General features: G+C 37.2%; 1 protein-coding gene and 1 long non-coding RNA gene across 2 annotated transcripts; one reads left to right on the plus strand and one right to left on the minus strand.

Moving 5' to 3' along the window:
• The first annotated feature begins 38 nt into the window (after positions 1-38).
• On the plus strand, positions 39-17089 carry LOC138030215 (activating signal cointegrator 1 complex subunit 2-like). Its single transcript, XM_068878095.1, is given in 12 exon segments — positions 39-131; positions 1783-1875; positions 2645-2812; positions 4114-4172; positions 4502-4613; positions 5656-5819; positions 6618-7052; positions 9864-9938; positions 11281-11367; positions 11369-11552; positions 12421-12965; positions 14895-17089. Coding segments are annotated over 12 exon segments (2298 nt in total). The 5' UTR covers positions 39-116; the 3' UTR covers positions 15256-17089.
• On the minus strand, positions 7342-23136 carry LOC138030216 (uncharacterized). The gene is made up of 3 exons (XR_011128051.1): positions 22806-23136; positions 21882-21944; positions 7342-7459 (listed from the first exon to the last, which is right to left on the minus strand). It is a non-coding gene; the product is annotated as an uncharacterized lncRNA (long non-coding RNA).
• Positions 23137-23152: the final 16 nt, after the last annotated feature.

Raw genomic sequence — 23152 nt, forward strand, 5'->3', positions numbered from 1 at the left:
AGAAAACTGCTGACATTGCGTATTGTGGATTCAAACATGGCTGGAGGGATAGGGAAGTGTGGTAGCATTGATGAATTTTGCAGAAATTTGAATGCCTGAGAACGAAGCTTGAAAAGATGTCTAGTAAAAAGGTGAGGTTATGATTTTTTTAATGCGTGCGTAGAAAATATTCGTGCTAATAAAGGGTCTTTCTTGATTATAGAGATAAAAAACTCACTGCTAAAAAATGCAAATACACTTGCCCAGCTAGACAGTGTCGTTCTCAATTTTCCAGAAAACGTCCTTCTCATTCTTTTCCTATTTCCGTTTATGTGACGTCTTTTTCATTTCTGTTGCCTGTGTATATGACATTTCAGCAGGTCTGGGTTGTTTAAAATGGATACCATGTGTAATTCATTTAATCGTTTCGTTTTGCAAAAAAAAAATTATAATAATAATAATAATAGTAATAATGCAAATAATAATAATGATGATGATGATAAAATAGTGATTTGCCATTTGAAATTAAAGGTTGAGACAGTTTGTAGCTTTTTAGTGAGCACTTTGCTTTTTAATTTGAAAAACAGTTCTTTCAGATTACATGACGTCTCCCCTAAGGAGCATTTAAGGGCGGCAATTGAAACAAAACTAATAATAGAGACAAGCCCAGCCAAGGGTTTAAACTGGAGACTATCCAGAACAACTCCAGCTTGCATTCAGAACTGGAGTTGAACACGGGAATAGTGCATGTGTTACACCATAACTACTTGGTCTGGTGCTGTCTCCTGTCTAGGCATTCTGGACAAGCTTGAACCTTGATGCAATCAAACTGGAATAGTCTAATGTCAGGCTGTCTCCTGTGATACCATGAAGCCGTGGAATCTCAATTTAATTATCCTTATGGTTAGGGAATTCTTGACCTACTTTTTAGTAAAGTCTGTGGATAAGAACCTTAATACAAGAAAACCTGGTCTAACAAACTAAAATTTTCCAGAACCTTGGCGCATCGTTAATTAAGGTTCCACTTAACTGACACCAGTTTTTAAAAAGATGTTTGATCACCAGGATCCATACACTCAAAGGTTTTGTTGGCAATTAATTTATTTTAATGTAGCTTTTGCTTTGTAAAAAAAAAGTCTCAGTTACGAGCCTAGGAAGGCCCATCAGGCCGTCGCTTATCTCCGGTTTCCGTAGCATGAAGTGACTAGGAGTATTTTTACTCTCCCCTGGATGGGATGCTAGTCCATCGCAGGGTTACCCCCAGCATTTTTGCTGGTACCCATTTATACACTTGAGTGGAGAGAGGCACCGTGAGAGTAAAGTGTCTTGCCCAAGAAGACAACACAATGTCCCCAGCCAGGACCCGAACCTGGACCACTCGATCCGGAGTTGAGTGCACTAACCATGAGGCCACCACGCCCCCCACTCCCTCTTCAACTTAGATTAAGGGAGCAGGGATGGCGCAGTGGTGAGAGCACTCGCCTCCCACCAATGTGGCCCGGGTTTAATTCCCAGACTCTGCCTCATATGTGGGTTGAGTTTGTTGCTTTTTTGCTCTACTCAGAGAGGTTTTTCTCTGTGTACTCCGGTTTTCTCCTTTCCTAAAAAAACCAACCTACGATTTGAAATGTGATGAGTTTATTTCACTTCATTTCCGTACAATGTCCCCAATACTGCCTCAGTGCTATCCACTTGACACTTAAATGAAAGTTCTTTCATTCACAAATCTGCCATTGCACTCCTAAAATCAACAAGTTTTTAAAAAATTTTTCTCAAGGAGTTTTTATGGCAATTTGTTTATAGAAAGACAAAGAAACAGACTTTGTCCCATTGGACTTGCGTGTGAGAAAGGAAGTTAATCCAGTGACAAAAATCACAGAAGAAATTCCAGAGCTGGTGAGTGATTTGTCAAGCATGATCAAACAGTATTGACTCCGGGTCCCTGTTGTTTGGAGGTTGGATAGCACTATCCACTGGATAACTCAATAATTGGTTTTGCTGGTGTTTATCTGCTTGATCATGGTCATATACATGTAGCGTTATCCACCATTCAACCGAGCACAGGATGGTTCTGTTATTATTATTATTATTTTATTATTATATTTTATTTTTTTTTTTTATTTTATTATTTTTTTTTTTGTTGTTTGTTCCTTTTATGAACCCTTTGATAATCTCCATGTGAAATTCTTATGTTCTTTTTGTGCGGCCAGAATCTTGTCAGATGTGCAAGTTTAAAATCATTTGAATTGTAATGTCTGTGGCGTCATTTATATCGATTTGTAATCTACAACCACAACTCAGTAACTTCTTGACCATTTACCATGACTCAGCTGGCATCTTTATAAAAAATTATTTTGAAAATACTTTAAATTTACTTTCATGACTCCATGTGCAGAATATTTGTCTTAAACGATTGTAACTTGAAATTCAATGAACGTATCCCATGCATAACCACCTCAACTAACTTTTTAATTTCTTGTCAAATTGGGGAAAAACTCTCAAGCATTAACATGAATTCAGGAAAGAACTTTTTCAAGTCATATGCCTTTAATTAAGGGTAGCAGGATAAATGAAGCCGTAAATATTCTTTGAGGCATTGCTCCATCAGTTGATAAATAAACAATTAAATAAATAAGTAGTCATGTTTTTTCTATCAAAATAACAGGATCCTGTGTGGGTTGAAGATGTAGAATTTGTCACCTATATCCCTCTCCCTCAGTCTGCCTCTAATTTGGATCATGCTGGGGTTGAAGAGTGGAAAGAAAGAATGGTGTTCATAAATGAGGATATGAAATGGCTCTTGAGTCTTCCGCACAACAGATTCTGGTGTCAGGTATTTAGTTTGTACAATATAATGTAATATTATTGTAATTCCTGGTGACTCTATTTGACATTCTATTTATTCCATCAGCGTGCATTGTCTACAAGGTGGTAAATGGCAATTGAGATGGATATTGCCTTCAGCTAGTTGGCTACAACCAATCTGACATCCAACAAGTGCAAATAGATACGTGTAACTGTTTCAATTCGAGTTTATAAAATGTCTAAAGCAATGAGTTTCCATATAGTGTCATTGGTACAGTAGATGAGTTGATGTCACTGAGATTGAATGTTCCAACCAGAACCCAAGAAATGCAATATCTGAGATTAAAACAATCATAATAATTTACTGTGTGTGGGTCTACTGTCATTTGTACAGGTCTGAGCTTTGCCTGCTCTTCTGAATGTGTTGAACACCTCTGGTTGATCATTTTTTACTTGTTCCTTAGGCCTGGTTCCTACTAGTCCCACTACTAACATAAGGATCGCAATCATATATGCCACTAATGTCTTCTGAAAATACCATAATACTCTTTGTTTGTCCCCCAAATTTTGCATAAGCATTGTGTTTGTTTTCTCTTGGGACCATGAGAAAACTGGAAACAATGCTTATGCAAAATTTGGGGGGACAAACAAAGAGTATCATGGTATTTTCCAAAGTGGCTTATTCATAAGAAGCATTATGTCCCTTATGTCTGGGTGGAACACCTAAAAATATAATCATGTAGGAGCTTATGTTTGACATAATCATAAGAAAATGAGACTGTTTTCTTATGATTATGGTTACGTCTGTGATTAAGATTTATATCACTTGTGCCATGGTCATAGTGGGAACATCATAACATAACCTTGTGTCACAACAAGGAAGCCGTGTATGGTGATTCCAGCCAATGAAAATCTAGAAGTATGTTTGTATGGCAGCCATTTTGAAAGGACGGTACACAAAATAAACAAATGAAAAGCTGCTGCTTCAAGACAAGATTTGACGTACACTTTGCCACTAGATCATAAGAAGCTCATGTTTATGATTGTGATTATGATTATGACCCTTGTGTCACTAGTGGGAACCAAGCCTTAGTATCTATCCTTCCAGCCTATCGTTGACTGTCAAAAAATGTTTGAAAAGAAAAATTAAGGATAAAAATGTTATATAACATTTCAACAACCTCATGTCAAATAGTGACTTTTGACTAACACATTGTAGTTGTTTCCTTTTCCTCCTGTCTAGTGCTGCACATTGAATTGCACCCGTTGCTATTGATTTTTTGGGTCAAAAAGCAAACAGTGCATTTTGCTTTCTGTGTTCCCTTACAGGTGATATTTGATAGCAGTTTACAGGCATGTCTGGATAGCTATCTCAGCTATGCTCCAAGGTACACAAGTGTAAAAATAAACGTTTTTTAATCCTGCTATGTGAATACCCAATATTACCAAATGTAGATTTACATGTAATTTATTTATCAGCCAGGAGCCGGTTGCTCGAAGCCTGGTTAGCGCTAACCGTTGGTTAAAAGGTACTAAAACCTTTACGATTCCGTGGTATTTAACGCTGGTTAGCACTAACCATGCTTTGAGCAACCCAGGCCTGCTTTATCTGCTATAGATCTATTCAGGTTTTAGCCTAGATATTAAATTTTTTTGGAGTTTCAGATTTAACTGAATTGGTTTTGGGGGGGCATTGCCGCCTTGTTCTCTCCCACAGAAAGTTTGATGCATCATCTGTCCTTCCTCCTGAGTTGGTTGCTCTGACTGAAAATGTACACAAAAGAATTTTCATGACCTATCTGAGGATGTCAACACACAAGGAATCCAAGGTAAGGATTTTTCAAACAATCATTATTATTATTATTATTATTATTATTATTATTATTATATTATTATTATTATTATTATTATTAGAAGACAATATGTAATATTTTATATTTGACAGTTATTATAAGTATTCTAGAAATGATATGAGGGTGAAACAAGGAGATAGATTTCTTTCATAATGGTGGCCAAATCCACGTAAAACATTTTTTCTGTTGTAATGCTGATAAGCTTTTCTAGCCTTGCTCGCGATGAGCAAATTTCAAAGAATTTTTGTTTCAAAATAAGGGCATTACTGTACAATGTATGTCGAGCTCATCATCAACTTCTTACATTTCCAACCAGTGCCAGTTAGCAAATTAACACTTATGGGTTCTGCAATTAAGCGTGTTAATAGTTATAAGATCTTAAGAGTACATGTTGGTGATGATCTTACATGGAACACTCACATAGACTACCTGTTCATGAAAGCAAACAAACACCTATATGCGCTGCACATTCTCAAAAAAACTGGCATTGCTATCGATGACCTTGTTAAGATATTCTGCGCGCTGAACAGGTCCGTACTCGAGTATGCGCCCCCCACGTGGGCTGCACTGCCAACGTCATCAAGTCAGTACAAAGAAAAGCTCTGCGTATTTTCAGACTGCTCCCTGGTTTGAGTTACGGCGAGGCCCTTCACCAAACCTCATTACAATCTCTCTTGGAGGGCGGAGGCTTGCTGCAAATTTTGTTTTGCAATCACAACACCAAGAACCCATGCAGGGATACCCTTCAACGTGCTTAAAATCTCCGTCCAGGACGTAGCCGGTCGTTGACTCCTAAACTAAACACGAAGAGATTTAGCGAATTTGTAACAATCAATTTCAGTATTTGTATTATGTTGTATGATATGTAATGTGAAGCTTATGTGATATAACTTCTGTTATCCAGGATTTCCTACCATTGTAGTTGAATAAACGATACGTACTTACTTACTTACTTACATTATTTATGAAAGTGGTTTAAAAAATGAGACCATCCAAACTTTCCTTCTTATTAATGCAGGAAGATTTCATCACACCAGGCACATTCGGAGACATTTTGTATGAGAACTTTCTCTTTGATATTCCAAAAATTATGGACATCTGTGCACTGTATGGAGGAGAGGACAGTACCAACACACCACTGCTTAGTAAAATGCTGGAAAATATATTCTCCAAACAACCAAAGTAAGAATGTTGAACATTACCGGTAGTTTTCCATGCTGCCTGTAAATTTTACATAGCTTCTGAAGTGTTAATAAAGAGACTTCAGATTGGTGAAAAAAAAATCTTAGCAGTATACCTCTTTTTTTTTGGGGGGGGGGGGTGGTAGGGGACTTAGTCATAGATATGCAGCAATATTCAGTAATGTGTGGAATAAGAAAATTAGGCTGGTAAGATGCTATTGTTATTCTACATGTACCTTCAGGAGTGGAATATTGCACCAGGTATGACGACCCCACTGCCCACAAAATGAGCCAATCATGTGTTGCATTCTATCTGGGAGATAATATTAGTTCATTATTAGTGAATAAATTATGGATAGAGAAAAAAACAAAAGAAACGTCATATTTATCAATGGCTCTTTCAAGTTTCTCTTGATTTGTGTTCTCCAATGAAGTCACAACAAACTTCTTTTTCGTGATTTTATTATAATAACAAACAAAGCCAGCTATCTATTTTGTATTTTTATACGCTGAAGATTTTAATTAAAGGAAGTGACCTGTGCTACGACTGGTTTGTTCTAAGCACAAGATACATGTAGTTGGACAGACATTCCTTCATATTCTGCTAATGGAACTTTTAAGCAATAAGTCTTCACTATTCCGCGCCAGTGACTTTGAGGTGCTGTTCACAGATAACCTAAATTTCATCAACAGGGCTGCAAAGACTGAAAGATAAAAGTTATTACTGCCATTGGTGCATCTCTAATTTAAGTTATCAAACTTAAGTCTGTTTTTTAGGAAAACTTGGTTTATTTTTCAGATATTATGATGATCTTAAAATAACAATCCCAACCATATTTCAAACATTAGAGGACATTTTGACAAGATGTGGAATTAAGCCAAAAACAGAGGACTCAGCAAATTACCCTAAGAAAATTAGTGATGTAAAGAATGGACCAAGAACAAGTCTATCTTTCAAAGAGCTGGAAGACATTGCTCTATATTTGAGTGATACATCCTACACTTTACAAGCTTTCATGAGAACATTTCCCAAGGTCTTTTATTGCTTTCACTGTCAAGATTTTATACAACAAATTGCCTTCTTCTATGAAGCCATTGTTCCATATTTTGGACAGCATTTAGTGGACATTGAGTCAAGGATATTAAAGGAGAAATGGAAACACGCCAAGACAACTCTCGTTAAACTTTGCCATGTGATCTTCAATGCTTGCTGCTTTGAGCCCATAAATAGCAAGTAAGTTTTGCAATTTTGAGTATTTATCATAAAGACAAAGAATTTTCAATTTTTGTTTTTTTGAGATTGAGAATTGATCAAAAAGGTCTAGATAGGAGCAACAATATAGATAGTCGTATATACATAACAACTTTCTTTAATTTTCCAGCATGTTTTGACGGTACATCTGTCATCTTCAGTGTTACATATTTTGAAATCGCGTGTGCGATCTTACAAAGTTTGTTACATTGCGTTGTCAACATTGCTTACTAAAACAAAACAAAACAAAAACAAAAATTTAAATGAGCAACGCTTAGTTCTTTACAGGGAGAGAGTCAGGTTGATGTGTTTCACCTGCTGATTGAGATCGGGCTTCTCCCATTTTATAAACGTGGATTCCTAAGCTTGGGATGTACTGTTGAACATGTCTGGAAAATTAAAGAAAGTTGTTATGTTTATACGATTATCTAGATTGAGAATTATCATTAATTAATACCTTCATTCATTACCCCATTGACTCCTGGGGGTTTCCTGGCTGGTTTACGCATCAAAGGGTTGAGCAGGCTTAAAACTCCCTGAACAAATGCTGCGCAAAGGTGGACTGGGACTGTTTGATCTATGAGATGCTGTACATAAGGACAATGCAACCCAAACTTAAATCTTAATCACATTCTGTTTGTGCATAACTCTATAAAATATTGTGACAATAGATTTTCTTCTTTAACGTAAACCTTAATATTTTCACACCTCTATTATGTTGTGGTCCAATTTTTTTCTTGATTCAACATTTTTCAAGCCAGTTCAATTTTTATTTCTCTGTGTCTAATATTCATTATGATAATTTGAAACAAAGGAAAAATCGAAACAAATATTAAAATGAACCATAACTTACCGGTGGTATATTATAATTTAATATCACCCAACTAGTGGACTAATGAAAATCCTGCATTTTAATTGGCTACACTACTAGATGACTATTAGTAATAGTCCTCGAGTATCGAAAAGTGTGATGCTTTCTTTCATTTTATTCTGGCCAAATAAAATGAATTTTTCTTCAACATGCATTTGCTAACTTTATTATTGCCTTTTCTGTCCAACTAGTTGGGTGATGCTAAAACAATTGACCCGTGGCCCTTGAGGGCCACGGGTCATTAGCCCATTCAGCTTCGCCTCATGGGCTATTGACCCATAGCCCACAAGGGCTACATTTTTCACAAGTAGCCCACAAAGGCTACGGGTCTAGTTGTTAAATATCTCATCAACGTAGTAATTTAATCAGCTTGATAATGATTAACTGTACGTGTAGTCTTCGAAATGTCTCTCAACAAGTTTACCATCACTGATTTTCATTCTTAAATGTTTCACCAAACCTTGCGATTACCATCTCCTTTACAAAATTGCGAGGATGCCCCCATTTCACATTTTAGTCCTAGCAGTATGCAGGACAAAAGTAATGTCACCTAAAGCTACAATGGGCTATTGGCCTAGTTCACACAAATCTCCTTTACTTAAGGACGTTCGTGCCCAAAACCTTCCCACGTACAGAATTTTTTTAAACTTGCCATACAGAAAGGTAATGATCTACTTTTGCCAAAAAGGAAAAAAAAATGGGGGGTCACCGTGCTCGTTTTCGAGATCACAAGGTGCACTTTTAGAAGATTGTGTCACTTTAACACGATCTTAGCTTACAACTGTCAGCAATAAAAAAGCTACATGAGTGAAATTTAGATCAGGTAAACGAACTCAGTTCAACATAACTAATATAACTAAATTAACCTTTGCAACTGATGTCTTTTTCTGAGGTGAAATAAACCTTGAAAAAAAATACATATTAGTCTAAGAAAGAAAACTTCGCTCGCACGAGAGCATAAAAGGCCAAATATTTATAACTTCTAACGTACAGATTTGTTTTGTTTTTTGTTAAAATGGACAAAATCAAGAAAGGAAGTGATCTACGGAAAGAAAAATGGGGGTCACTGAGCATTCAAGAGAGTAAAATCGCTGCGAAGTTCTCAAAGCGATTGTCTATTCGCACTGTCACGCCATTGCGTGACATTTCCGAGAAGACCTGGGTCCACAGCTATCCCATGATGCCACAAACTTTCATGTTCCATTCTTGCGGAAAATTTTTGCGCCTTTAGCATCGTGTTTACCTGCGTGGTCTACGATGCATGACGTGTGCGTGACATGTGCGAAAAGATGCGCAGTAGCAATGGGCACGAACGTCCTTAAGTGGTAGTACATTTATATCAAAGCTAGTAGTAATTATTGGAAGGTCATATGATTTTTTGTGAGTAATAAATGTCATGACTTTGATTTTGTTGGTGAAAGACAATCTCTTTAACATGAGCTGACAATCTAAACCAACACCACTCATTCAACCAGCTGCCTCCTTCCAGTTGAATTTTTTTCATTTTCTTTCTACACACAGTCCTACAAACTTCAAGCTACCAAATCATGCTTTTTCTGCTCTCCCCATTGATTTTGTCAGCTTCTTGTGCCACTCTATTCTGCTTTGCTCCACTCTACTGCTCTGCACTTTACCAGTACTTCACCCCACCCCACTGTGCTCTGCTATACCTCATCCTACCAACCCTTCACCATACCCTTCTATTCCCTTCCCTATGTTACTTTACTATACTTTCCACTTCTTTCATCTCCTTCACCCAAGCCCAGTGTACTCTACTGTACTCCATCCTAGGCTACAGTACCAACCTCACCCTCGATACCCTACCTACTTTCCTGCCCCACACCCTTCTACACTGTCCCCTACTCTACTTTTCCCCACCCCACCCTATTTAACCTAACTTTTGTAATATTTATTTTTATCAGTTCCAGTGAAGATGAAGTTCAAACTTGTGTAGAAAACCTTTTGCAAGTATTAACATCAATTCTCTCAGAAAAAAGGTAATTTCTGTGCACAATAGTTTTGCAGTGCAGCATTTTAGGAAAATCAAAATGTGAAGCAGTATTGATTTGATATGCAAACAGTGAATATCTCAAAAAATGCAACGTTTTTTTCATCTTGTCTCTTAAACTGCATATCACCTCAACAAAGTTTTCCATTTTATTTATTCTCCAAAATGGTCCCAAATACATTGTGTTGTTTTTAGAACCTTTTTATTGAAATTTCACTTTTTATTGGCTTTGAAAGACAGGCAGAGTGGTCATACTTTGATCCATAATGAAGCAATGAAGGAAAATGGGTTTGATACCTGGTTGACATCACAGAATGCTTTGCATTGGGTTAGTTCTTTGACAACAGTGATACAAATTAATTTGTGACATCAACCGGGTATAGAACCCATTCCCCTTCATTGCTTGGTTATGGGTGACCACATTTTCAAAGCCAATAAAAAAGTGAAATTTCCATTAAAAGGTTCTAAAAACAACACGATGTTTAGGACGATTTCAGAGAATAAATTAAGTGGAAAAGTGTTGAGGTGATAGGCACTTTAACCCTTTCACTCCTGTGGGGTTCCCCATTGACGAGTAAAATCGTGTGGCGTTAGACAGAGTAACCCTAACTTAGCCCTTCTTAGTGTCACTCTTGGAATTGAAAGGGTGGACACTCATCTGTCTCTATAACCTTTTGACCTTTAAAGGGTTCACCACTGATAAGTAAGACCATCTGGTGTTACACAGAGTAAAATCTATGGGTGGCCGTCATGGGAGGCAGAGTGTTGATTGGATGTCAATGCTGTTAACCCTTTCTCCCCTAATGGGTCCCTGCTGAGAAGTAAAATTGTCTTGCATTACAGAGAGTAAAATCTACAAGTGTCACACTTAGCAGGTAAAGGGCTTGGCAGGCACCTTGTTTCGATGGATTTCTCATACATGTAGTTCTTTGTGCAACTGTAACTGAATTCTTTGTTGAATTTAGAAAACGTTTTGTTGTAACGAAAGAGACAAACAAATATGGACCTCAATACAGTGCTGGTACCAGCAATATTTAAAGGAGAACTCAATTAGTTTTGGTAGCACTTGTCCACGGATAGTACCCGTAATTTTTCAGATGGGTGGGGCTATTATAATTATGAAGAACCAAGGCCTGTACAGTGTACCTTGTCATGTTCTTGTGTTCAGTTCTGTTGTCGTCCTTTAATTTGGAGTTTCTTTATGTAAAGTCGGGACTTCTCTGACGCGAACACTTTGAGCTGGTCATGTGGATGTTGGCAGTAGAGACAGTTGGCTGTATTGTTATTGCATTTTTGCCTTTGAGATCTCTCATTTTCTTTTTTCAATTCAGATTTCTCAGTAGCTATGACTCAAGATTTAACATTAAGCAAAGCTTAGACAGACTACAACAGCACTCTTCAGTAAGTTTGGACGACACCAGTGCAGTATATTTTGGATGCTGTAGATAGTGCAAGGAGAGCTTTCCCAAGACATTTTAATAAGAAAAAGAAAACTGTTGAACAAGAAAGAGAGTCCAGCAAGAATGGTGTTGTCCTTGCTGTCAATGGACAAGATTGGACTGATGATTGTGATGCAGAGAAAAATGGATTTGTGGATGAAAAGGTAAACTTTCTGTGTCAGCTAAAAACTTATAACTCTTGCCCACTTCCGGGACAATACCGCATACTTTTTGACAACAAGTCTTAATCACCCTTTTTCTCCCCCCAAATTTCACTCTATTTATATCATTTTTATATCGCCATATATTCTCCGTATTTTTACCTCATTCATCTTTTTGCCCCTTAAAGACCACAGTTCTAGTGGTCGAAATCTTCCAATTTTTTAATATTTTTAGCCAAAGAACGCCCATTCAACTTTTTATCAAAAACGTATAATTTAAATAATTTAATTATTTAATTTATTTCTTGTTAAAGCATTCAAAGGGAGCAAAGTGTTAGCCTTCGCGCAGCCGGACATGTAACTAGAAACCAAGGTCAAATCCTAGATACTATACCGGTGGCTGCGACACAGGCTACAAAGTGTATGCAAATTTCATAATTTTTTATAGTACTTATTTTTATTTAATTTCCAGTATATATATCCAGTATATAATTTCCAAATCAATGCGCGCGCTCTGATTGGTCAATCAGCTATGGTTTAATTGTGCCAGTAGACTCATGGAAAAATCGCGCGTCTTCTGAATTATTATATAAAAGCAGTAGACCACAGGTTTCTATGGTTTATAGGCTGATAAACCACTTGGGATGTTGTTCCACTCGAAGAATTCGTAAATCGCTCGCCTTCGGCTCGTGATTTACGAATTCTTCTCGTGTTTTACCAACATCCCGCGTGATTTATCAGCCTATAAACCATAGAAACTTGAAGTATATTGCTTAATTAATCCGTTCGGATTTGGGATTTTTCTTGTAACTGGGGATCACTTTGATAGGCACCAAGATAATAACTTATGAAAACTGTATTCCATTTCCAGATTGCAGGAGCAACGTCTAAAACTGTTAGTGATGAAGAGTTGTTTTCCATGGTGAGTCACATTCAAGACCTTTTGCCAGGGTTAGGGGACGGATTTATTATTCTCTGCTTGGAAGAACTCAACTATGATGTCGAGCAAGTCGTAAATGTATTACTGGAGGACAAGCTACCACCGTCTCTTGAGAACATCAACAGAAACTTGTCAAAGGAAGAAGTCATGAACAATAGGACACAACCAGTGAAGAGATTACTTGACGAAAGACACTCGGTTTACGACAAGGATGAGTTTGATGTTTTCTCTGGAAGCAAGGTGGATCTTTCAAAGATTCAGAAAGGAAAACGTCGCGGTAAAGGGACCTTGAAGAGTTTGTTATCTGACAAGTCTGATATAACCGAATCGGTAAAGGAGCGGTATTCTGCGTATAGTGTGTTTGATCGGCATGTGCGAACTGACATTCTGTATGATGACGAATATGATGACACCTACGACTCTCAAAATGTGGGAGCATTGGATGCTGACTCAGCCGATGAGCTGACAGTACGAAGGTATGTGAAAGGGATTTACGAGTCGTTTCGCCCATGAATCATTTGCTTGTAAGTCGTTTCGCTAACAATACCCGAGACGTTGATGAAATAGTCTTATGTTGGTCGGCAATGTTGGTGTACCCAACTAATCCTCCGGGAATTGAGCTCTATTGTCATGCAAACGTTTTCGTTTGTTACTGTGGGGAAACAAGGTTTCTGATCACGTGAGTGAAAACGCTATTTGTGGGTTGTGTAACCAGCGATTCGCGTCTAAAGTAATTGTTAAACCAAGCATGACCTATCTTTTTCCATATTATCTGAATCTACACTGCTTAATTGAGAACAGTACCTACTATTGTTATTGCGCATACGTTCTGCGCATCTCGAAATTCTCGGGTTTCCTATGGTTGGTGCTTGCTCATACAGGGATATTTTTGCGTGGTTTAAAACTACGCGGAGAAAGCAGAACTTAGCAATTGCTCTTGTTCTCCAAGTTCTCTTGGTATTAAGCTTCAATTTGGAAAAGCTAAAATTTTCGAAATGGTAAGTTTTGATACCTATAATTTTCGGATCACTAGACTTTCAGCTAGGAGATCCGAACAGATGAAAACTTTTTAGGGGATAAAATTATGCCTATATCTATCGTTTAAATACTAAAATACGTTTAACAATGCTGTTTAAGTGATTTTGAACAACGTTCTCGTTGGGTGCCCCTGTCAATTCTAAATAATATAAACTTTAAAACATACAGTTAGTGGCAAGGTGACCTCTAAAAAAACCATAGGGCTTATGCTGAGAGATCTCCTTGGTGATACGTGAATAAGAAGTGAATTACAGCAAAAGGTGAGCGTAGAAAACGAAATGAAAAGAAAAAAGAAATTGAACTGCTATTTTCATGGCTTCATAGTTTATGTTATTTGCTTTTATTTTGAGTAAAATTTAATTGTTAATGAAATCAACAAACTGTCTTTTAAAGGAAGATAAACTGGAAAGGGATGTAATTGAAAGTGGCAAAGAATTCCAGATTTTTGGTCCTTGATAGAGTATAATGAACTGCTTATTGTTTGTCCTGCACTTATGGGGCCTAAGAAGAGATGAAGCTCTTGTGTCAAATATTGTTGATTAATTTTCTTTGCGTGGTTAGCCCAATTTTCTTTTAATAACACTTGTTAAGATGTGCTTTACCCTCATTCACAAACCGGGCAAAAATACCTTTGAATTAGTAGGCACCGTCGTTAAACACCATCTGAAAATGCTTTATGAAATTGATGCGAATTTTGTGCCGGTATATTACATTTGCCCTTACACCACGTGTCTATGGCTCTAGCCTCTTGCGCTGGCCAAAAGGACTGGGAAGTGCAAACATCAGTTGTAGAAATCTACGTTTTTTCACGTCAGAAATTTCACTGCTCTGGCTTGAAAATGTCATACTTCTCTTTTGGAAACAAAAGGTTTTAAACACGGTTTCTTTTAACGATGTGTTCCGTCAGGTTGCTTTTCAAGCAGTCTGCAACGTCAACGTTGCCTTTGGTAAAAGTCCGTTAAAAACGGGTTTTCTGTTCATTCAGTTCAGTCTGTATCAGGACCAGAATAAAGAGAATGATATTCCTTTCATTTCGAAAATGGAATAAATTTCTCATCAGAGAAACACGACCTTGAAGGGTGTAACTTACAGCTTTTTCCTTGGAACAAAGCTTGGATTTTAGGACACCAATTTTATGCCCAAATATGGACGAAAATAAGATCGATGCTGCACGCGCGGGAAAATGCACGACGTTACGTTACATCCAAATGAGGAAATTTTTGAACTCAAAAAAAACCCTTTCCCTGAACCAGAGTTAAACGGTTAAGGGTGATGTCCTTCTGTTTCTAAAGAATAGGTTGAACTAGCATTCCGCATTAGTTCCTAAAGAATACGCCATAATAGGAATTGTCTTGCTTCCTTCATAGGCCTTTTACCATCCCACGTGTTTTGGGTGGGTCGCCTGTGCCATCAGATCAAGAGGAGGAGAGCGAAGAGGAAACGCCAACAACCGAAGAAAGCAAACAGGATACCGAAGAGGTGGACAAGGCCTTGATAAATCGAAGATACCGCGGCCCTAAAGGACCGAAGAAGGATAAAGCAAAAGACGAGAGTGAGGAAGGAGGGCAGAAAGGGAGAGCCAAAGGGCGTGGCAGGGGTGTAAGTGCTGCGGAGCAAAGGCAAAGGGCACACAATGAACGCAATAAGGGAATGAGGGCAAACCATAATCGCAAGATGGGAGCTGCTGTGAAAAGAGGCAAAGGAATGGGCATGTTATCATCGCGATAACATTCAGCAGTTCTTATTATTATACAAATTTAAATGGTCATTCGATGTTGTTGTTGTTATTATTGTTGTTGTTGTTGTTGTTATTATTATTATCATTATCATTATCATTATTATTATTATTATTATTATTCAAGGATTTAGCTGTTGTCTAGGGTGAGTTTTCGAGAATGGATATCCGTGTATTTGTTATGCATCGCCGAGCAAGGTATCAAACAACCTTGGAATGGAATATATAGAGTTCTTGCTTCAAAATGCTGACTTTTGGGATTTATGGTCGAAATTTGTTTGTTTACGAAAACAAAGGATCTTGTTATACATTTCGAAAAAATTTTCGATGCTGAATTTGGTTTGTTATATACGTACAGTACGTTGATATAGAATGTGGTGATACTCGGTTCAGAGAAGCGCATTTTGTGCCTCAGTTTTTGAACTGAGTTTTCAAAGAAAGAAGGAAGTAAATATTATTATGTATACAATAAAGTATTTTCCCTAGCAAGGGAACGGCAAACTAATTTGTCAAAAAAATATCAGAATAGTCTATAAAGATATGTGAGGTCCTTTGAGACGCCTTCATAGAAGTACTTTCAACAAGTTTGGCATCGAAGTAAAGAAATATCCACCTTTAAACTAAAAAACAAAATAAATTATTTTGAAAGATATTGAATGTGAGAGAAATAATATGTCAACTATTTTCAGACATCAAGACTGAATTCGAGGTTATTTCCTCAAAGAAAAAAAAAATCGGCCAAAAAGTGACTGACTCGAGTGATGTCATGGACTCTGTTTGGGATAGAGGAGACAAAACTAAACCCTATTCAATGACCTTTCTCGCCATCTTGGCGAAATGACGAAGAATTCTCTCTCACCCCATTAGGCCTGGAAAAAATTCTAGAAAGAAATTGTTAAATCAAGGGCGAGATGTCTGTCTGGGTTTTTTAGAAAACCTTGACGCACTCATTCTCTTACTGCGACTTTCATAATTCTGCGGATAGCGCCAAACTGCGTTTTGGCTTATCTCAATCAAAATTCCCGTACATAGTCGCGATGATAGACTCCGCCTTCGGAAAGTGAATAGGAGTTTTTGTCTAGTTCACAGATCGAATACCATTATGATATCTTTCTAAGGTTTTTCAGTAAAAAAAAAAATTCCATCGCTTTCCATCATCGTCGAGTTCGAATTTACGAATGTACCGTGGGAACCAAAGATGCTGATTGGTAGGTTGTTACGCATCAATTGATTACGGCATCCGTGGTTTCGGGTCAACTCTCGGCTTAGCGTCGGAAGTTTGATTGATGGAAGCCAAAACGCAGTTTGGCCGTTGGCACTTGAAGATGAGATTCTGCAAAATTATGAAAATCGCAGTAACCCAAATTTTGTATAACTAAGGATAACTAGAGTGAATAGTCTCACGCATTTTTATTATTGTAGCAACGGTTATTAGACAAGGGTGTTCCCTGGCCTCAGAAATATCATTGAGTAAGAGTGAGATCATACCGTTCAGATCTCACGTTTTTAATGAACTTTAAATTTTATGCGGCTTTCTTAAGTAGTATTCTGCAAAAAAACACCCGTCAGTTTAGTCATTTCTTAGGATGCACCCCGTTCTAAGAAAAATCGTGGATCCGCCCCTGCCCCTCCCCCCTCAGTCAATGTTGCTCAGTATTGTCATCTAATGAACATTGAGTTTGGGGGGAGGGGAAAGGGCGGCTTTTGAGCAGAACATTTGGATAAGTTGTTGGAGTACTAAAAATGCCTCTGTCTCAACAGGTTTTGTCCGTGATTGTAGCTCCAAACGTGTCTCAAGTAAACTTGGGAAATAAAATGCCAATTCAGCATCGTGTTTATCGTGATTTCAAGTTCCAGTGGTCCTCTTGGCCAACGGAGCAACTCAGCTAAGCAGTTTGCAACGGAACCGGAAGGGCATTAAAACCTGCGCTATTTTTGCGGCTTCATTGCAACTGTACAATCGAGTTCCCTCTAACTCTCACAAATAAATTTATAACGAATCCTGGGTGAGAATAGGGAAATAGCAATTTTAGCAATTTTATAATAGGGAAATACATTCCACCCACTGAAAGACCAAACGCTGTGGTGAAATCTGGGAATATCGTTAAACCGATTCCTCTGTTCAAGTGGAAATTCGGAGGCGTGTGTTATTGCCGGTTTATGACATGGTTGCAATTGGTATTTCTTCGAAGAATTTTTCTGTGAATAAGAAATAAAACTGACTTGGGGACGTACTTGAAACGACTCAGTCGGTCCTTAACACACACTCACCTCCCGTTTGCCACTTAAGAGAATCGCTAGGGAGTGCTCTAACATTTAACCAGATTTCCGATTACACTATCCCTCCCATCCATCGGACACTGACGTATTCCATCTTTCTGTAGACTACGGTGGACGTTTCTTTCCGCGAAAAGAAACAATGGACTTGAATATGTCGGTGTCCGAAGGCCAGGCAACTTTAGAAACTAGAGCAACTTACAGATGAAGTAGATAAAAATTGACCGTACCGTAGGAACTAAAAGAAATTTGACTAGATCACACTTTCCCTTACAAAGATTAGATAGCTGACACACCCTTCGTTGGTTAGAATAGTTAACAGATTACCTTGAGGGAATAAGAATAGTTGCGGGCATTGGTATAGTTGTTTATTTCCTCTGCCTAATCTTGAGAGAAATAGCTTCCAGTAAAACAGTAATTTATTAATAAGATTCAGTGCAACACTGTCTCTGTCTCCTGGTGAATTTTGTCTTTAACGGCTTCCTACCGAGTTTAAGTAATTCAGGCATCAAGTCTTTCAAAAGAAAACTAATAATCTTTGTTTCAAATGGTGTTTTAAGATACTTGAACCTTATTGAGAAAGTGACAAAAGAATTTTAGATTTCATAAATGCAAAAACAGTATTCCAAAGTAATTTCATGTCACGTTAAATGAATGATATAGATCCTAAAGACACGTCCCACAACTAGTACAAAATGTAAGTAGAAAATTAAACTTGTTAAAATGAAGAATTAAAACTTGCATTTGAATATAATGATCAATGGCATTTTCCTTTGTTCCATTTTTTCACGAAAACAAAGCTTAAAATGAAAGAGATGACTTTTCATTTTATTTATCACATATTTAAGCCTTTTTTTTTCTGAAATTTGCATTTATTCAATTAGACCCCTTTTTTAATTATGAAACATGGAAAAAACTGATATTTGTTATGATTTGCATTGATTCAATTACACAACTGATTTAATTGCATAAAATCGAAAAATAACACTCTGGTGAGTCACTTCCAAACTAGGAATCTTAGTAAAGATGAAGAAATAGAGGTGTTAAAATAAGGATATCTTTGTATAGAAAAACAAAAAAAAATTAATTCTTAGATTGGTGAGAAAAGACATCAAAAATAGAAGGAATAAGAAAAGTAAGGAAAAAATTTAAATTTAAATTAACTTTTTTTAGAATTACCTTTAATAAAATTGCAGTTTTTGTAGGGTTACTTGTGCTCTATTTTATAAAAAACGAACGTTGTATATCAATTGTTCAATTCTCTGTATTTTCTCAATCTCGTTCATCAACCCATTTAGTTTTCGATATTTTTTTCAACACTTCGTTTGCTTTTTTATCTACATTTCCTCTATTTTATCACTTTTCAATTTTCCAAAAAGTATTTTTAAAAATTGTGCAACATTTAAAAAAAATATTGAAATTATTTATCAATTCCTCTTCCTCCTTTTTATTAAATTATTTTTCCAATTCACTGAATCTTACCTAATAATTAAATTCATCTGGGTGACGTTTTGATCTTACCAATGCCATCTTTTTATCCCTGTAAATCACCTCAGGTCAAAACTCTTGTAAAACAGTTTTTTGTAATTCTTCTCAAGCAAGGCACAATTATTTGATTCCTCCGTTAAATGAAGTAATTGATGTCGCTGGAGTTGTATTTCGAACAGCGTTTACAAAATTTTTTCACTAATGGGGTTCATAATCTTTATGAAAGACCTTTTGTTTGTAAATTGAAATTCTAACTTTATCACCAAAGACAAACCAGGTTTATCATGTTCATATATCAAATCACCATATTCATTTTCCGTAGTTACTAAAACAAGGAATGACTTGAAATGATCTAAAATGACCTAAAATGAGCTACAACGGTATCTAACATGACCGAAATGACCTAAAATGCCCTAACATAAATAGGTCATTTTAGATACTGTTGCAGCTCATTTTAGGACATTTTAGATATTGTTGCAGCTCATTAGACACCGTTGTAGCTCATTTTAGGTCATTTTAGACCATTTTAGGTCATTCCTTGTTTCAGTAACTATGATACACTTTCATAAATGTGGCTCTCACAACTATTCTTACTTGCTTTAACTGGAGTTTTTTGAATACTTGAATGCTCTGATTTTTTGTTTCACAAGGTCACTAAGTTAATCTTAATAGATTGTTATTAGCTGTAAATATTTCCTACATATCTTTTAATGGCCCGATTACATCTTTTAACAATTGAACTCCTTTCTTAGTTTTCAGTACTTTTTGTTTTCATGAATTTCATCGATGGTTATTACTTCTTTACTTTATCTGTCCACAGTATCTTCATTGCTCTTCCCGATTTGGATATTTTTTCAAGAGCATTTGCCACTGTTTCTCCACTTTGTCTTTTCATGGTTTCAAAATAAACCGTATTTACTAAAAACATCAATCACCACTAATACATTACAATACAACCTTTATTTATACACGATATTAAATTCAAAGCTAAAAGCTTGTGGGGTCGTGTGCAATTTGTTAATAAATCTTATTAACAAAGTTTTATTTTACTCAAAAATATATTTTATCTCAACCAAGTCAGCAACGCCCCGGCGTTGTCAATCAATGGTTTCCGATAATCGATAAAATCAGTAATAATCAATAATAATCAATAACAATTAAGAGTGAATGTCCCTAAAAATCAAAGAAAATTTAAAAAATGTGGCTACGGTCAAAAAATCGATTTCGCTCAGACTTTATCAGTTTGAAGTCCTAGGTAACTAACTAAAGGGAATCAAGTTAGTTTTTAGAAATATTTCATTTAACGGCAGAAAACCACGAAAAATGGTTATCGCACCGGAAGCTCATATTTCACTCCGTGAGAATCCGAAATTTTACACTTTTCAGCTCCTTGCTACACAGACGTTTACATCGCTGTGAATCTTTCTCAACTTTAATTGCATATATTTACTCTTCCTCGGACAAGACATAGTGATTATTTTTATCCCTTTTTCTTTCCGAGCGAACTGAGCCCCGATTAATTAAAGACACTTTTCTTATCAGTTGAAAACTCAAAAATAATCCAAATCCAGCGCGGCAAAAAGCTGACCGGTAGTGTTTCAAATCTTCTGATATTTTAACCAAAGAGTGTCCAGTCATTGAAGTTTAGGTTTGCAGTTTCATTTATTTGGGATCTAGTAGCAGTTTTGAATGAACGCCGGTCAAAATTCGGGAAAATTACAATTCAGCGCCATTGAATTTACAACGTAAGCTGATGTAACACAATTCCCCCCATGCAAGGAAAAAAACAACGACAACAAGAAAACGCCAGAGACATCACAAAACGGGTTTAAATTGTTTGACGCCGGTGAAACGTTAGAGAAATAGCACTTATCTTGACCATCGCGTGCAAGAGAAAAAAGATAAGGAACACCAAACTTAAATCACACTCTAATCTACCCTGGCTCTCGCTTCTTTGTGTCACGCACGAACAAGTTGAACAACTTCGTTGCTAAAACAACAGTACAAACACGTAAAGTTATTGACTCCAAACCAGGTGATAGTTTAAAGAATCTGTGTTGATGATGTGCGAAGTTTTTCTTTAATAAGATTGGATTAGCCAGTTAACATGTTGATGAAATCAAACCGCCCTAAGAGACACAAATTTATCACGGAAGAGCAACTTAATTCATGCCTCCTAAACGTAAATATTGCATCGGTATCTAAATAAACAAAGCACTTATATCTCAATGAACAGAGTGTATTGCAGAGTGTTTCGCGACATATTCAAAAGCGATTTTGTGTTCATTCTTTAGATTCTCGGTGGAATTTCACTTGCATACCAACAAAGTACAACATGTAGTCAACCCAACTTCCGTCATACCGCTTTCCGGAACTTAAGGAGAAATGGGCCTATCTTGGCACGGTGTAGATATTTTCAGAAACCAGCTAACTTACACGTGCTGCTTACGAATATCTATCCCACTCGTCGAGCATCGTTATGGTTGGTTGAAGGTTAAATAGTTTAGAGTAACGTACGCAGTGTACAGAATTTGGCTCGGTTCCCGTGGGGTGGGGGCGGGTACTCCCAGAAAAATTGGGTGGAGGTGTGAAGCCCGCTTTCCAAAACCCGTACCCTATTTATGACCAAAAGTTGTGATTTTCCCTACCCTATTTATGACCTGAGCAAAAATTCGATACCCTATTAATGACCGTTTCGGCTGGCACGGTTACCCTAAACATAATTTATGAAGGACTTTTGATGATCTTATCGATAATGATGAAAACGTAGCTTCTTCTTAAAAAACATACTCAATTCAAGACTAAAGTGCAAAAACCATACCCTGTTTATGACCAAAATGGCCAAAATCGATACCTGTTGAATCACTTAGGGCGTCCTACAGTGATCAGCAATGCTCGACGACTCAACCACATGGACCTGAAATACACCAAGGACAAGACAAACCGCAATTGTTGTTTTTACGTATACAATTTCAATTGCAATACTTTCTTGAATAAGTGACACCCCCGTCCCCCTCATTCTCCGAATCACGTTTGGGGTCTTAATAACCTCACCAGTTGATAGCTTCAAAAGCCTTTCGCCAAAAGGAACATCATGAAGAACATGCGGACTTGTTATGAACGAAATGAAAATCTTCTAATTGTCCTTGGTCAACTTTCATCCTCCGGTATTCATGGCTTGGAATCGGTTCTGCTCTCCCGTGTAGCAAGGTATGGTGTCGAGCTATGTTATAGCGGTAATTGGTGACTGTTGGGATAAACTCCTGCACCTCTTTGATAGACAACAAGACGGAGAAGGTACTTTTTTCTATTGTCTTAGGTATTTTTGTCTGTTTAGGGTCTGTTTACACAAAGAGAGGGTTCCTCGGCTAACCGAGTTACCCGAACAACTGAGTTACCCCGCATGGAAGAGCCAATTTTTCATACGTTCCGTTAGAAAACACATTGGAGCGTTTACATGCCAGACAGGGTGACCCGACTAGCCGAGGCGAGAAGACGGCTAAAGTAGCGTTATACTCCAAGGCAGCCTTCAACGTGAACTGCCTCTAGTAACTACGATCAATTAGTAAAGTGAAAAGTAATAGCCCAATACACTGAAAAGCAGCTGCTAGCGGGACGAGTGATTAAAAATTTACACTTACTACCTGTTTGTCCGTCATCTGGTTTGTTGTGCTTTGCGGCCGCTATTTTTAGTTAATGAGATCTTCGTTTATTTTTATACTCTGATTTCACATTTCTATTTCTTATTTTAGCATTTTATTTAGGACTACATACTCACCAGGTTTAACTCGCTCAAACTATCTGCGATGTTAGCAACTTCTTCTGTCATATGTCCTGTCTCAGGTATCTGTTCTTTAAACACGCTGAGCATCTTTCTACATTTTACGCAAATTCCTTCCGGAAAAAAAAGGGCGAACGCTGTTAACACCACAGAAATTATCCCAAAGACGCGTAATTTTAGATGGAGCCGTACCAAATTTAACTGTAGCTATTTTTGGAAACATAAACAAATACAATTGCGAAAGGCTGATGGTGCGATGAAGGATGATAGGAGTGAGGGAAAAATAAAATGTGATATGTTTTGCTCATTACGAACCTAACATTTTTCTTCCATCAATGGAAACT

This window comes from Montipora capricornis, chromosome 13 (genome assembly GCF_036669925.1).
Source record: "Montipora capricornis isolate CH-2021 chromosome 13, ASM3666992v2, whole genome shotgun sequence".
Classification (NCBI taxonomy): Eukaryota; Metazoa; Cnidaria; class Anthozoa; order Scleractinia; family Acroporidae; genus Montipora; species Montipora capricornis.